The 13220-nt window shown below is 48.9% G+C and overlaps 2 protein-coding genes across 2 annotated transcripts, besides 11 other annotated features; both read left to right on the plus strand.

The window, feature by feature from the left end:
- Window positions 1-39: part of a tandem repeat that runs on past the window's edge.
- A 164-nt stretch (window positions 40-203) lies between these two features.
- Window positions 204-1845, plus strand: EKO05_0006035 (Intermediate cleaving peptidase 55; the record flags this gene model as incomplete). The annotated part of the gene is made up of 4 exons (XM_059636723.1): window positions 204-369; window positions 422-586; window positions 636-1753; window positions 1801-1845. 4 exons carry the CDS (start codon window positions 204-206, stop codon window positions 1843-1845), a joined length of 1494 nt encoding a protein of 497 aa, XP_059492706.1.
- Window positions 1846-3495: 1650 nt separating this feature from the next.
- Window positions 3496-3534: a tandem repeat.
- Window positions 3535-6149: 2615 nt separating this feature from the next.
- Window positions 6150-7865: a mobile genetic element.
- Window positions 6914-7038: a mobile genetic element.
- Window positions 7052-7308: a mobile genetic element.
- Window positions 7055-7308: a mobile genetic element.
- Window positions 7064-7221: a mobile genetic element.
- Window positions 7064-7230: a mobile genetic element.
- Window positions 7067-7224: a mobile genetic element.
- Window positions 7091-7215: a mobile genetic element.
- Window positions 7866-7940: 75 nt separating the features above from the next.
- Window positions 7941-8007: a mobile genetic element.
- Window positions 8008-8669: 662 nt separating this feature from the next.
- EKO05_0006036 (uncharacterized protein) lies at window positions 8670-9972 on the plus strand (the record flags this gene model as incomplete). Its single annotated transcript, XM_038939864.1, has 3 exons — window positions 8670-9314; window positions 9374-9724; window positions 9778-9972. 3 exons carry the CDS (start codon window positions 8670-8672, stop codon window positions 9970-9972), a joined length of 1191 nt encoding a protein of 396 aa, XP_038799043.1.
- Between the last annotated feature and the right edge of the window lie 3248 nt (window positions 9973-13220).

The raw sequence follows: 13220 nt of genomic DNA on the forward strand, positions 1-13220 counted from the left end.
CACAGGCACAAGCACAGGCACAGGCACAAGCACAGGCACGAACAAACGATGCTGCCGTGGTGCCTGGTGTGTAGCCTGCCTCGGGGCGGAACGTTACGTCAGACGCCGACGGTCAATTACAATCGATAGGTAGGGCGGAAAACAATGCCAATTCCGCGCTTTCGTGATTCGCCCTTCCTTCCGCTCTTCATTCTCGTGCTATTATGAGTTTCTCTTTGAAATTACTGCGACCAGCAGCGAGGAAACCATGGAGGTCCACAAGAACACAGCATTGGCGAGGATACGCGACAGTGGAGGTGCCTGCGTCGAAGCTCAGCTTCGGGCAACCGCTGCATGAGACTCACCCTCACCTGCTGAAGCCTGGGGAAGGTGCAACCACCTGCACCTGCTTGCTACAATCACTTGCTGAACAACGACGTAGTCACACCAAACATCACTGCCCTCGAATACTACGAGCGACGCGCACGGCTCGCGAGACAACTCCCGCCAAACTCAGTCGCGATCCTCGCTGGCTCAGACCTGAAGTATGCCTCTGGTGCAGTCTTTTACAAGTTCCACCAGGACCCCGACTTCCTCTACCTAACCGGTATACACACTAGATCATATTTTTGAAGATTGGCGGCTAAAGCGACCAGGCTTCAAGGAACCAGATGCCCTCGCTGTCATCGAAAAGCTCGAAGACGATGATCACGTTTTCCACCTCTACGTACGCCCAAAGGATGTCAAGGCTGAGATATGGGAGGGCGCGCGCTCTGGCGTTGAAGCTGCCGAGGACGTCTTTAACGCCGATGTCGCTGGCGACATCAATCACCTGCCTCGAATTCTGCCCGAAATCATCACGCGATCGAAGCACATCTACACAGACCTGCCCAGCAGCCGCGTACCAAAGAACGTCCTTTCGAGATTTCTATCAGCCTCTGAGCCAGCACGGATGGGAGGCATACAAAAGATCTTCCGCGATGCACGAGACGAGAACGAGATCTCCATGAAGCCACTGCGCCCGCTGCTGAATGAGCTTAGAGCTATCAAGAGTGAAGCAGAGATTCAAAACATGCGCAGGGCGGGACAACACTCCGGACGCGCCATTACAGACGCAATGCGCCAATCGTTTACTGCCGAGAAAGACCTCGACTCCTTCCTTGACTACTGGTTCAAGCAAGACGGCTGCGATGGACCTGCATACGTCCCAGTCGTCGCTGGGGGCATTAATGCTAACACGATTCACTACGTGTCGAATGACATGCAGCTGAGACCCAGCGACCTCGTCCTGGTAGATGCAGGAGCGCAATATGGCGGCTACGTTACCGACATCACTCGGACATGGCCTGTCTCTGGCAAGTTTACGCCAGCGCAGCGCGACCTCTATACTCTCCTCCTCAACGTGCAACGGTCTTGCGTTGCTCTTTGCCGTGTCTCTGCCCAGATATCACTCGACAAGCTGCATCAAATTGCAGCCAATCAACTCCGTGATGGCCTCAAGGACCTGGGTTTCGATACATCAAACGATGCTATCCACACACTGTTCCCACACCACGTTGGTCACTACCTTGGTCTGGATGTTCACGACAGCCCTGGTTTACCAAGAACCCGGTATCTCGAGAAGAACATGGTTGTTACCGTTGAGCCAGGGATATACATACCTGACGATGAGAGGTGGCCGAAGTGGGCGAGAGGCATCGGTATGAGGATTGAAGACAGCGTGTGCGTTGACGAGGAGAGCCCCTTTGTGTTGACCACAGAGGCCGTCAAAGAGGTGAGTGTAACCTGTGAATATTGCGACAATGTCCTAACCTCGCGTAGATCGCCGACATCGAAGCGCTGAAGGGTACCGTGACGGAGATATAGGGTCTAGGCGATTGCCGATCTGCCTTGTAGCATACCAGCATGTACAACACTACTAATCACATACACGGCCACAATGACCGCTGATTACCCTACATTTGGCAATTGTAGCTGTTCTCTCACTTAGTGAAGACCGACCTACTTCTGTGCACTTTATCGTCAATATGAAAGAGCACCATGCCTAACACTCTAACAACATCTTGTGGCGTCAGAGCTTATCAAGAGTTGCTAAACTGTCCTCCGATTGTGGAGATCTACTCATGCCAACAATTCACTCCGTCGTTACCACCCTTCACCCTTGTGTTCAAAGCGGTTTGATGAAACATCCACCTCGACGCCCTCGGCCATCGTCAGATCATTTCCCTTCCACACTTCTTCCAAGATTGTCAGGGCTCCTATGCTTGTCTTGTTCAGGTATGTGTCACGGTACGAATGATCTTATAACCGCTGCTCAAATGTATGCACCCACCTAAATTTGGAACGTTAACGTATGAGACTAAGAACGTGGACAAGTAGGTGAGTGGCTAGCTCTCTATAGTTGTCACGTTTCGCCCTGCATTCTGTCACCCAACCTGTCACTTTTGCTGTCAACCAGCTACAGTAAACCTCTCAGAACCTCTTTTTTGTGTATAACGTATTTCTGATTGTAGTAGTACAAATCTAGGGTGGGTGCATACATTCTTTCAAGCACCAATACTGGTATGGGTCAAAGAAGCGACCTGCTGTGGGCGGTGTTTCCTTGTCTGAGAAATTCGGTCCTCCCAGAGCAGAAATTGCCGCCAAGTTGAATACAGGACAAAAGCTCCATATCTTGCACAAACACGACATTTTTTCAGTCTCCATCCCTCGTGCAGGCTAGGGCTTGAAGCAGCGCAATAGCATCGTAAGCTAATCTAACGTGAGTTTGAATGGAAAGACAACAGTTGTCCACTCAAGCAACTTTAGCCTCAGGTACCCCAGTCTCCACCGATGTGATGCGAGAGGGGCGATACGAATACGAGGCGGGTGCAGGGGTGCAATAAAGTGCGCATTCGCCAGATGCTCGGTCGCACCTCTGGACTTTGGGGATAAGGAAACTTGTCTCGTGCCGTGGCATTTGTGGTAACAACAACTTGTGCCAACATTAACCACCATGACACAATTCAAGTCAAGAGGATCAAAGAGCCAGGCGACTAATAGCTGATGCAACCAATAAAAGCGAACACAATTGACGAACGATACGACCAAAAAGTGAGAATATGAAGCGAACGAAGGCCATTCAGGTACTCAGGGCATGGATGCAGTTGTGGCAGCTTACTGATCCCCTTGTATTCTGTAGTTGCTGTAATAGGAAGGAGTCGGTGTATGTTGCTGTCTACCTGGGCGAACTGTCCAGGGAGGGAGGTTGATCGCAGAAGTGTAAGTTGGTACTTGCATGGCGAACCGTTGACAGTGCGGAAGGTCACAGCTTTCTCCGACACCCGCCTAATAGAACCATGCGGCAATAAAGTTGCCACGTCTTCCAGTGAGCTTTCACACGTGTGATGTTTTGTGGTGATAGCCATGAAGTTCCAGAGCAGTCCAAACCCTGCAGATCCTTTGACCCCATGAGCCGTCCCGAAGGCTGCGGAGGCGCTTTTCCAAATCAGTAGGATTGGTGGCGACGATACTTCGAGATGCAGATGCAGATGCAGATGCAGATGCAGATGCAGAAAGTCGCGACATAAGGTTTAAGGTCTGATGGAGCGAACGATCAGGGCATGAGCGGTTCCGAAATCTGTCCACGATTGGTTGCAGATATCGTGACCATGCAAATCTGCCTTAGCCAGTCTCGTTGTAGGCATCCGCCGGGGTTGAAGATCGTCAAGGTAGGAGGGTTGGATTCCGGATGGCTGAATAGGCGTCTCTTGGCTAAGAAGCTCGTGATGTCTAACAGCCTTTTTGGGTGCTTAAACTTTCATGCAGCATGATTAGTGAAGCTATGATGGCTCACCGCTGCGCATGGTATTTGTGCGCCACAACCCAAATAGGAAGGAGAATCTATCTAGATACTACTATGGTACTGCAAGCTAATCCAAGCCATGCTGCTGTGATCAGGCACTTCTTGATCATTCGATGAAGATCTGCCAATTCGTTGCGAGACAACCTAATGTAAGCACTGGTGATGATGGTAGTCCTGGCGTCTGGCGCTGTAGTCCGCTCAGGAGGATTGATGAAGGTTGCTTGGCTGATCGACGCTGGGAGACAAACCTATGGGAGTACAAAAACGGGGATGGCAGATTGGTATCTGCAGACGCTAACTAACGGCTCATCAATGTGGAAGGGGAGTGATTCTCCTTAAGGCAGGAGATGCCGACCTACAATGCAGGCCTGTCGGCAGTGCAGAGCAGAAACTAAGCGCCGATCAGTTGGCGCTTCTGGCGACCTACTGCCCCGACCGCATGTTGTTGGCAAAGATAGTCACCGTTTGCGGTCGTGATGGTCACATCATTGACGGTAATGAGGCAATTGTGGCGGCCATAGACAGACACGCTTCTTCGAAATATCAACTTTCCAGGTCTGTTTGTTTCGCAAGGAGTGTTGTGCTGGCCTGTACCCAGATTCTCTAAGGCCTGCAGTACAGACCGAAACAACCGGAAAGTATCCGATTGTGCTAGATTTTTTGAACTGCACCCGCAAGCCGATTGTACTCGATATCTTTTTTCGAGAGCTAGGAGAGATAAGCACAGGTGGGCTCGAATTTTGTACAGAGAATGATCACACGCTGTTAACCTTAGCACGCCCCTTCCTCCTATGGCTATAATTGCTGTGGTATGTGAGAAAGCAGAGCGCCGAGAGAAATGTGCATGTTGAGGTACCAAAGTGAAGAGCTGTAGATATGGAGACTAACGAAAGCTTGGCCTCCGGTCTCGGATCTTCCTCCGGACACAATTCCCGCATGATCACTTCCACTGTTTCTCCGCCCACGTCGGGTACGATTTCATCCAGTATGCTGGTATGTCGGCGAGGCTAGCCGGACGCTAGACGGACGATGCTTTCGAGTAGATATAGCCTTCCTTGACGATGAAGGATTGGATGCTCTGCCGTGGTGATCGACACCCCAGCACAAGGCTCCACGGAGGATCTGCGACCCGTTTTGGCAAGTGTCGAGGTTGCAGTTCCTGCAGAATGATCGCCCGCGGCTTGCGAAATTCGTTCCATTATGGATGCGTTCTCGAACACTTACCAGTCGCAAGGATTGCTGTTACGATGACTGGAGCATCTGGAGCCCTACTGAGAGGACATACTGGTCTATAGAGGATGCTCGACAGCATAACGGCGCTGAACCATAATCAGACAAGAAAAAGCAATGCTTACTTACCGTTAGAAACGTTCTGTCTCGGGAGAGCTTGACGTCTGCGGAGCAATTGCGCCCCTGTTCCGCGCATGCCATTCGCTACATTTTCAGCCTTGCTTCGCCGTTATCTTCGGGTTGTGGTCAAGCGTCTTTCCTTGATCTGTAACACTTTACGCTCAATCAAGGAGGTACTCTTTAGGTGCCTTTAAGCTTAAGCTTAGCTGACATGGATGAGTCCGCCGGTGAACCTTTATGGTTTCTGAGGATGGATGGCTGATCTGTTCACCTGACAACAAATAATTGTGGCCTCTCAGCGCCTCCAAAGATTTTGTTCCAAAAAATTGCCGTGCTTCCTTTTTCTCTTCAACTTCACGTGGATCACTAGTGCAAAACGCCGCAAAAAGAAAGTATGGTGTCATTGACACGCCCTCCAAGGCACAACAACGGACTAAGCTTATGTCTGACGTTAGCAGCAGTCGCTCGTCTTCCCAGAACTTTGCTTAATTTCGCTGGTCCAATAATCGACACTTGCCTATCTTCGAATGACAAGCGGTAATACAGCACAAGTTCATTATCTTCCCAGTACACCGGAGAGCCTTACTACTAGTCAACCTTCACGAGATCTGACAGTCTAGACCACATGATATTTTGAGAATAATCGAGAAAACCCTCTCGACGTGAATCGTCGTGTCGTTTAGAGTTTGATTCGGAGTTTGTGGCCGAGCGGAAACCTTTGTCTATTAGAGTATGGTGAGGTCACTCTCAACGTGAGGCTTCCAAGGACGAGACATGATTCGAGCTCACTGCAGACGTGCATTGGTTTATCAAGTCTTAGCGTCGGATCACAATTCTTCCAGGTCAGTATTTGAGAGAAGGTGTGTGTGTTTCCTGTGTTTGTCTTTGTCCTTTGCCTTCCTGAGTAGCTTTCCGCTGATATGCTTTTAAGGGATCTAACGGCAATGAGGGAAATGCAACCAGAAGATGAGCGATTGCTAACGTGTTTTATAAGCGAGCGCCGCGTACAAGCGAGCGCCGCACCCCACCAAGTTTGCGCACCTCTCCTATCTCAACGTACAATGGCTCAACGCAGCGCTACTATATTAGCTTCAAATAAAGCAGATATCTAGCTTGCTATCTTATCTATTAATTCCTATTAAATACAGAGTAATTGCAATGCTGCTGTTGTCTATAACGTGTCTGAACGAACAATCCGCCGCCAACGCGCTGGCAAGCCTGCCTGACGCGATTGCTAACCTAACTTAAAGAAGTTAACCTAGATAGAAGAGGAGGTGATAGTCTAGTATATACTTAACTTAGACTAATGTAGATTTAGGCCTATATACGCAGCCGTACGTGATATAGCTAATAAGCTACTAGCTGCGCGCGGTGCAGGTTAGGTTAGCGTCTACTGGCTACGCAACTTTGTTAAGCGTACTAAGAGTCTTATAACACGTTTCAACCAAGCGTACAATAGGCAGAGAGCCCTCTATAAGGATCTAGTCTTAATTAGCCACTAGTTTGAGCTTGTAGAGCAGACAAAGGCCAGGTACAGCATCTGCAATAATAACGTCTACAACTTTAACGAGGCTGGCTTTATAATGGGCAAGATTACAACTTAGCTTGTTGTGACAGGGTTAGAGAGGAGAGGCAGGCCAAAAGCTGTTTAGCCTGGCAATTGCGAGTGGGTAACAGTTATCGCTGCAATTAACGCTGCTGGCTGGACAATCCCACCCTTCCTTATCTTTGCTGGCTAATACCACTTGTCTGCCTGGTACGAGGAGGCAGAGATCCCACGCGACTGGGCGATTGCAGTCAGCAACAACAGCTGGACAACTAACGAGCTTGGAGTTAAGTGGCTGAAGCACTTTATTAAGCATACAGAGGCTTAGGTAGTAGGCGCACGTCGCCTGCTTATCCTTAACAGCCACAAGAGCCACTACTCTCTTAAATTTAAGCAGCTCTGCAAGGAGAACAACATCTACACGCTCTGTATGCCGCCTTACTTATTACACCTGCTACAGCCTCTTAACGTTAGCTGCTTCTTGCCGTTGAAGCGCGCGTACAGTTGTGAGATTAAGAGCCTAATCTGCTACCACATCAACTACATTACTAAGCTTGAGTTTCTACCAGCGTTTAAGGCAGCCTTTAATTGATTATTCACATTAGCTAACATCTGCTTAGCTTTTTAAGGCGCAGGCCTTGTTCCTCTCTAGCTAGACGCTGTTCTATTAAAGCTAGACGTACAGCTCTGTACACCTTCTCCTGCTGCTCTTACAGAGACCCTCTAGGAGGCTTGTACGCTAAGCAACGTACGTAAGCTTAATGCTTAATTAACATTAATATGTAATTGTGTACGTCAGCACAAGAGCTTATTACCTGCCTTAATTATTAAAGCAATTAATTAGCTTAAAAAGGGCGCTGAGGTAATAATGCTCTCTGCTGAGCTAATAAGCGATCAGATCGCTAGCCTTAAGAAGGCTAATAAGGCAGCATTAGAGCAGAAACAACGCAAGAAAAAGCGTATACAGAAGCAAGGAGTCTTAACAAAGGGAGCTGGCAAGGATATACTTGCTTAACGTAAGGCTGATTAGCAGGTTGCTCGTGAAGAGCGTTAAGGAGGCGAGCAATCAGGCCTCAGCCGCCAGGCTCTTGCGCGCTGTACAAGGTGCAGAGAGACTGGTTATAACTCACGCACGTGTAAGAAAGATACTTTAGATACTGCTTAATCTACTCTATAATTGTCTAACTGTTATGTTATCATGTTGTTGAGATACACGCTTACAGATATGTGCAAACCTGGTAGGGTGCGGCGCTCACTTGTACGCGGCGCTCGCTTATAAAACACGTTACAGGTATTTTAATTCTCAATGAATTCCGATTCTTGCAATGAGAAACTCCAGATCATCCCCAGCTTAAATTTTGACTTATCACATTCTTCAGCTCTTATCGGAAATTGAACAAGGGGCGCCTCACCTTGCAGATCTTTTGATCGCACACCCAATCACATAATTGGGAGAACTTCAGTATTAAGCACCTGGACTCGCCAACTACCTTATCCACATCCCTAAACCAGTAAGTGAGATTAATGTATACTGCATCTTGCCAAGAACCGACCGCTCAAGCCCCGTTCTGTTTCCTACCGCTTTCCTCCTCCACCTTCTCCCATGACCATCATAGTGGGCCTTGGTCTCGGCTAATGTATCATCTTAGCAGCAAGTAGTAACAGAGCCTCTGTATCACCTCCCATTCTCGGCATCGAGCAGCAAAGCCACCACGTTGAGCCACCTTTCTGTAAGAGGCATTTACCTGAACACGCGTTGTTCTTGACTAATCTCAACTGGCAGGTGAAACGACTTCTTCTCATTGTATTGAGCTCGAAAACCTGTCAAAAGCTATATAAAGAGTCCGGTACGCACTCCAGAGCTGCCAGGCAACGCTTCGGTTCTTCACATCAACATTAGCTCATTACGTCCTTCGCTTTACCGTCTTCACTTCGCCAGCATACGTCATCATGCAGCTAGCTCTATTCCTCTCACTCTTGCCAGCCGTGGCTCTTGCCATTCCTGCTCCTGTCCTCCAGCCTCGTGTCGGTAGTCCCATTCCTGGAAGGTACATTGTCAAGCTGCGAAATCAGAATCTGCAAGCTCTCATTGAAGGAGCCCTGAAGCTTCTCAAGACAGACCCTGCCCATGTTTATTCGTTTGGTAACTTCGGCGGGTTTGCCGCTGAAATGAGTGACGATATCGTTCAACTTCTTCGTATCTTCCCCGGTGTCGAGTACATCGAGCAGGATGCTGTCGTCAAAGCGAACCTCGGCGAGATTGAGCATCTCGAGAAGAAGGCATACGTTACCCAAGCTTCTTCTACTTGGGGCCTTGCTCGTATCTCCCACAAAGCCAGGGGTGCCACTTCCTACACCTATGACAGCACTGCTGGAGCCAACACCTGTGTGTACGTCATCGACACTGGCATCTCCACCACTCACCCCGAGTTTGAGGGCCGTGCTACTTTCCTTGCCAACTATGCTGGCGATGGCTCCAACACCGATGGTAACGGCCACGGTACTCACTGCGCTGGAACCGTTGGATCCAAGACCTACGGTGTAGCCAAGAAGGCGAAACTCTTTGCCGTCAAGGTCCTTGACGCCTCTGGCTCGGTATGTCTCAATCTCCCATTTCTGCTATATCAGTGGCTTGTTCGCTAACTTCCAACCAGGGTACTAACTCCGGTGTCATTGCCGGTATCAACTTCGTTACCAACGACTCCAAGACCCGTGCTGGCTGTACTGCCGGTGTTATCGGCAGCATGTCTCTTGGTGGAACCAAGTCCACCGTTGTCAACTCTGCTGTTGCCAATGCTGTCTCCGCTGGTGTCTTCATGGCCGTTGCCGCTGGCAACGAGGCCCAGAATACCGCTGACGTTTCGCCTGCCTCTGAGCCCACTGCGTTTACCGTCGGCGCCTCGGACAGCTCTGACAGGTTTGCTTCTTTCTCAAACTACGGCACTTTTGTTGACATCATTGCTCCTGGTGTTTCCATCCTCTCCACCTGGTTGAACGGTGGTACTGTAAGTTAGCTCGTATTACATTCACATCATCATAGACTAACTCTCAATCACAGAACACCATCTCTGGCACTTCAATGGCTACACCCCACGTCGCTGGGCTTGCTGCCTACATTCTTGGCTTCGAGGGCAAGAAGACCCCTGCTGCTCTTGCTTCCCGCCTACAGACTCTTGCTACGAAGAACGTCATTACCGGCCTGCCTTCTGGCACCAAGAACTACCTTGCTTTCAACGGCAATCCCAGCGGATAAGCATTCAACTGATGAAATAGTCTAAGAAGGCCTTCAAAATGAGCGTCGAGCGTTCTGTATGTTGTTTCATTCGCGAAGTCATTGGCATGCACGTCCGCCCTTTCTTCAAGGAGCATTACGTATTTGTGAGTTTTCAAGAGAGTTGGAAAATATCTTGATTTAAGTCAGCTAGCAACTTGAGTAAACAATGCAACTCGATGACTGAATCTTGTTTTTTTGTGCCTTTCTGTGCCCATATTCACAAACATTTCCACTTTGTGTCATCCTTGGTGCTGCCTCGACATTGTCACATGCGATTCTGCCGACAATGACCAGCTATCTTGTCATATCCGGACTCAATGCGGAAAGAGGCGTTACACCGGATGCAGTACTCCCTTGTGGTGTGTCGCATCGTTCAGAACCGTCATATGTGTGAGTTCCATTTTTAGGGTACTCGAGGTGAGGATACTCTCGCAGCAACGGCTGTATGTTGATGAATTTTCCACCAAGAATGTACCAAGAACCGGGACGCAGCAGATGGAATGGGGAGAGACATGTGGGCGTGTTGTCAAGTAGCGACGGCTCAGTCCCTTGCAGGCCGCTCTCGTTTGGTCGCACTGCGTCAGTGTTGCCCTGCGTTCAACAGTGACGAGACCTTCAAAATAGCGCCATTTGTTGGAGATGGAAAATCAGCGTGCTGAAAACCAAATAAGAAGAGTCACACCACATCAGATGGGCGCTGGAGGCTTAATGTAAGTCGTCATCAAGCCGCGTACTAGGTATGAGGCGACTTGATCTCTGCCCGATCTGCAACCTGCGTAGTATCTCCTTTGTTGTGATTGGGTCACGTGTAGCGGGCAGCCTCATCTAAATCAAGTTCCTTCTTTCCTACATCCAGTGAGCGTGCTGAGATCTTACTGCAGGAGAGAATGCACACATGGGATCTAGCGCGATTCGAGCTCTTCCGCATTCGCCACCCAAGCCCTCTTTCTTCTCCAACATCAATACGCACGACACTAAATTTCATATGGAGGCATCTTAGCCCACGGTCTCCTTTCTTGATCCTCTCGTCATTGATGCACTCACCGCAGATTACGACGACAGGCGTTTCAAACGCGAATGCAAATCCGTGGAGCGTCCAGAGATTATTCTAAAGTAAAGCTCTCGGAATCGCTGCAAACAGCCTTCTCACGTGCCACAGACACTACTAAATTGCTCATCTGAACTCCGGTACGCTACCTTTACCTTCAGAATAACCATATTGCTGGATCGTCGTCACTTCCATATTGGCCACCAACTTCTTTACCGTCATCGTTCTGGATTGACTACGACTTTTTAGACCGAGCCAACAATCCACAGTCGTCAGGCACAACGTCACAAGGTTCCGGCAACACAGTCGGAAAGATTTGATTATACTGTCGTGTACATATGCTAGCTCGTACAAGCTACGGGGTCGGAAATGCCGATACGCATGACATTTTGGCGCAAAAAGAGCTCCTAGACGAATAATTTCCATCGCTCGTATCGTCAGCAAGTTAGAAAAACCTTCAAATTTCATTGTTTGTATATTTGTGTATCAGTCCGCTTTCGCTATACTGCCCAAAGCCATCAACGTTCTCGCCCAGGCAGTCACGGCACAATGTGGGTCGTTATTTGAGTGTCGATATAGAGAACAAGATAAGATGTGCAGGAATGTCTCGCTACAAACTTGACACGCTGTTAATCGCGGGAATGCCGGGACTTGACAGGGTGCAAGCCTTGCCTCCCGCGATCTCGCGATGGTATGTGACCGTGTGGTCATGGTTATTCCACTGAGTACAAACTATTCGCGCTTTCTTGCAGTGTTGTGACCAATGATTAAGATACCAAACAGCACGCTCACAGGCATTCCAATGCCTGTTGACCAAGCGTACTGGGTATCAGATCAGCTGTTGTTTGCTCTTTGGTTTGGATGTACCTCCTGAACTGATGGATCAGGCGACTTCAACGCTGATATATACCAGGTTATTGACCAATGATCCCCCGTTGTACCGCCTGCGCCATGTCATATAACCAGACTTGCAAAGTCGCACGGGACTAATAAAGTGTGACGGTTGCTCGGAATAGTCTATGAACTGTGAATATGAAAGTATCAAATACGATATTGCAAGTTGTTCGTCACAACGACTTCCAAACTTGTCGCTCAAAGCAACTAGAAGTCTGGATTAACATGCATTTCCTCTGGTATCTCGCTTCCTTATCGATTGCTGTTGCGACGCCTCTGCTCCAGGAAGCCCAAGTTGCTACTCTGTTGCAAGGACATCCTATAGTAAAATTCCAAAAAGATATAGCCGCTGTCTCCGTGATGGCCATGAAGCACTCATTCTCCACAGTACCCGAGTTTGAGTACTCGATGTCTGGATCCCATGGCTTCGTTGGCTCACTGTCTGAAGCAGAGATTGTTAGACTCAAAACCTCCAAGGACGTAAGCCAGTACTTATGAGAACACGATAAAGCAACGGCTATTCTTTTCGTAGGCTGGATAGATACAGCCCGATTTCAGGATTAATCCGTACGACCTGGTCTATCAAAGCTAAGCCAACTGGGGTATCAGTTGAGTTTCGCACAAAAAGCCAGGCAACGAGACTTGTGTTTTCGACAACAGTGCTGGGAAGTGCACCTGTGCCTACGTCATTGATACGAGTGTCTTTGTGGATCACCCTGACTTTGAAGGCTGTAGGTGACCTTTGCAATCAATTTAGATGCGATTGACTAATACATGACAGATGCAACTCACCTTGTGAACATCTCGGATGATGTTGGAAACACAGATGGTGAAGATCATGGCACGTATGTCGCTGGTACCATTGGTTCGAGGCACTCAACTCACAGTAGCATTATCCAGACGCCACTGGCTGACTTGCTACTATAAGAGATCTGTGGCGTAGCAAAGAAAACAATCTGCCACAACGGCTGGGATAATTCCAGCCATCATCTTTGTCACCAAAGATGCAGCAACACGACATCGCTCTAAAGGAGTAGCTGCGATTATGAGTCTGGGAGTCATAAGAGTACTGCTACAAACCCAGGGGTAAGTAGTTTCTTCCATTTTAGCACTGAGTTCTCACTATGAGTACTGATGCCTGCCCAGATTGCCGCGGCAGTAGCCAGCGGAATTTATTCGTGGTAGCCGCAGGAAACGATGGACAGGACGCCCGTTTTACTTACTCTGCCTCTGAGCTTAGTTTCTGTACTGTAGGTGCAACATCAATGAATACTGTGATTTCGTG

The sequence above is a fragment of the Ascochyta rabiei genome, chromosome 9 (genome assembly GCF_004011695.2).
Source record: "Ascochyta rabiei chromosome 9, complete sequence".
Classification (NCBI taxonomy): domain Eukaryota; kingdom Fungi; phylum Ascomycota; class Dothideomycetes; order Pleosporales; family Didymellaceae; genus Ascochyta; species Ascochyta rabiei.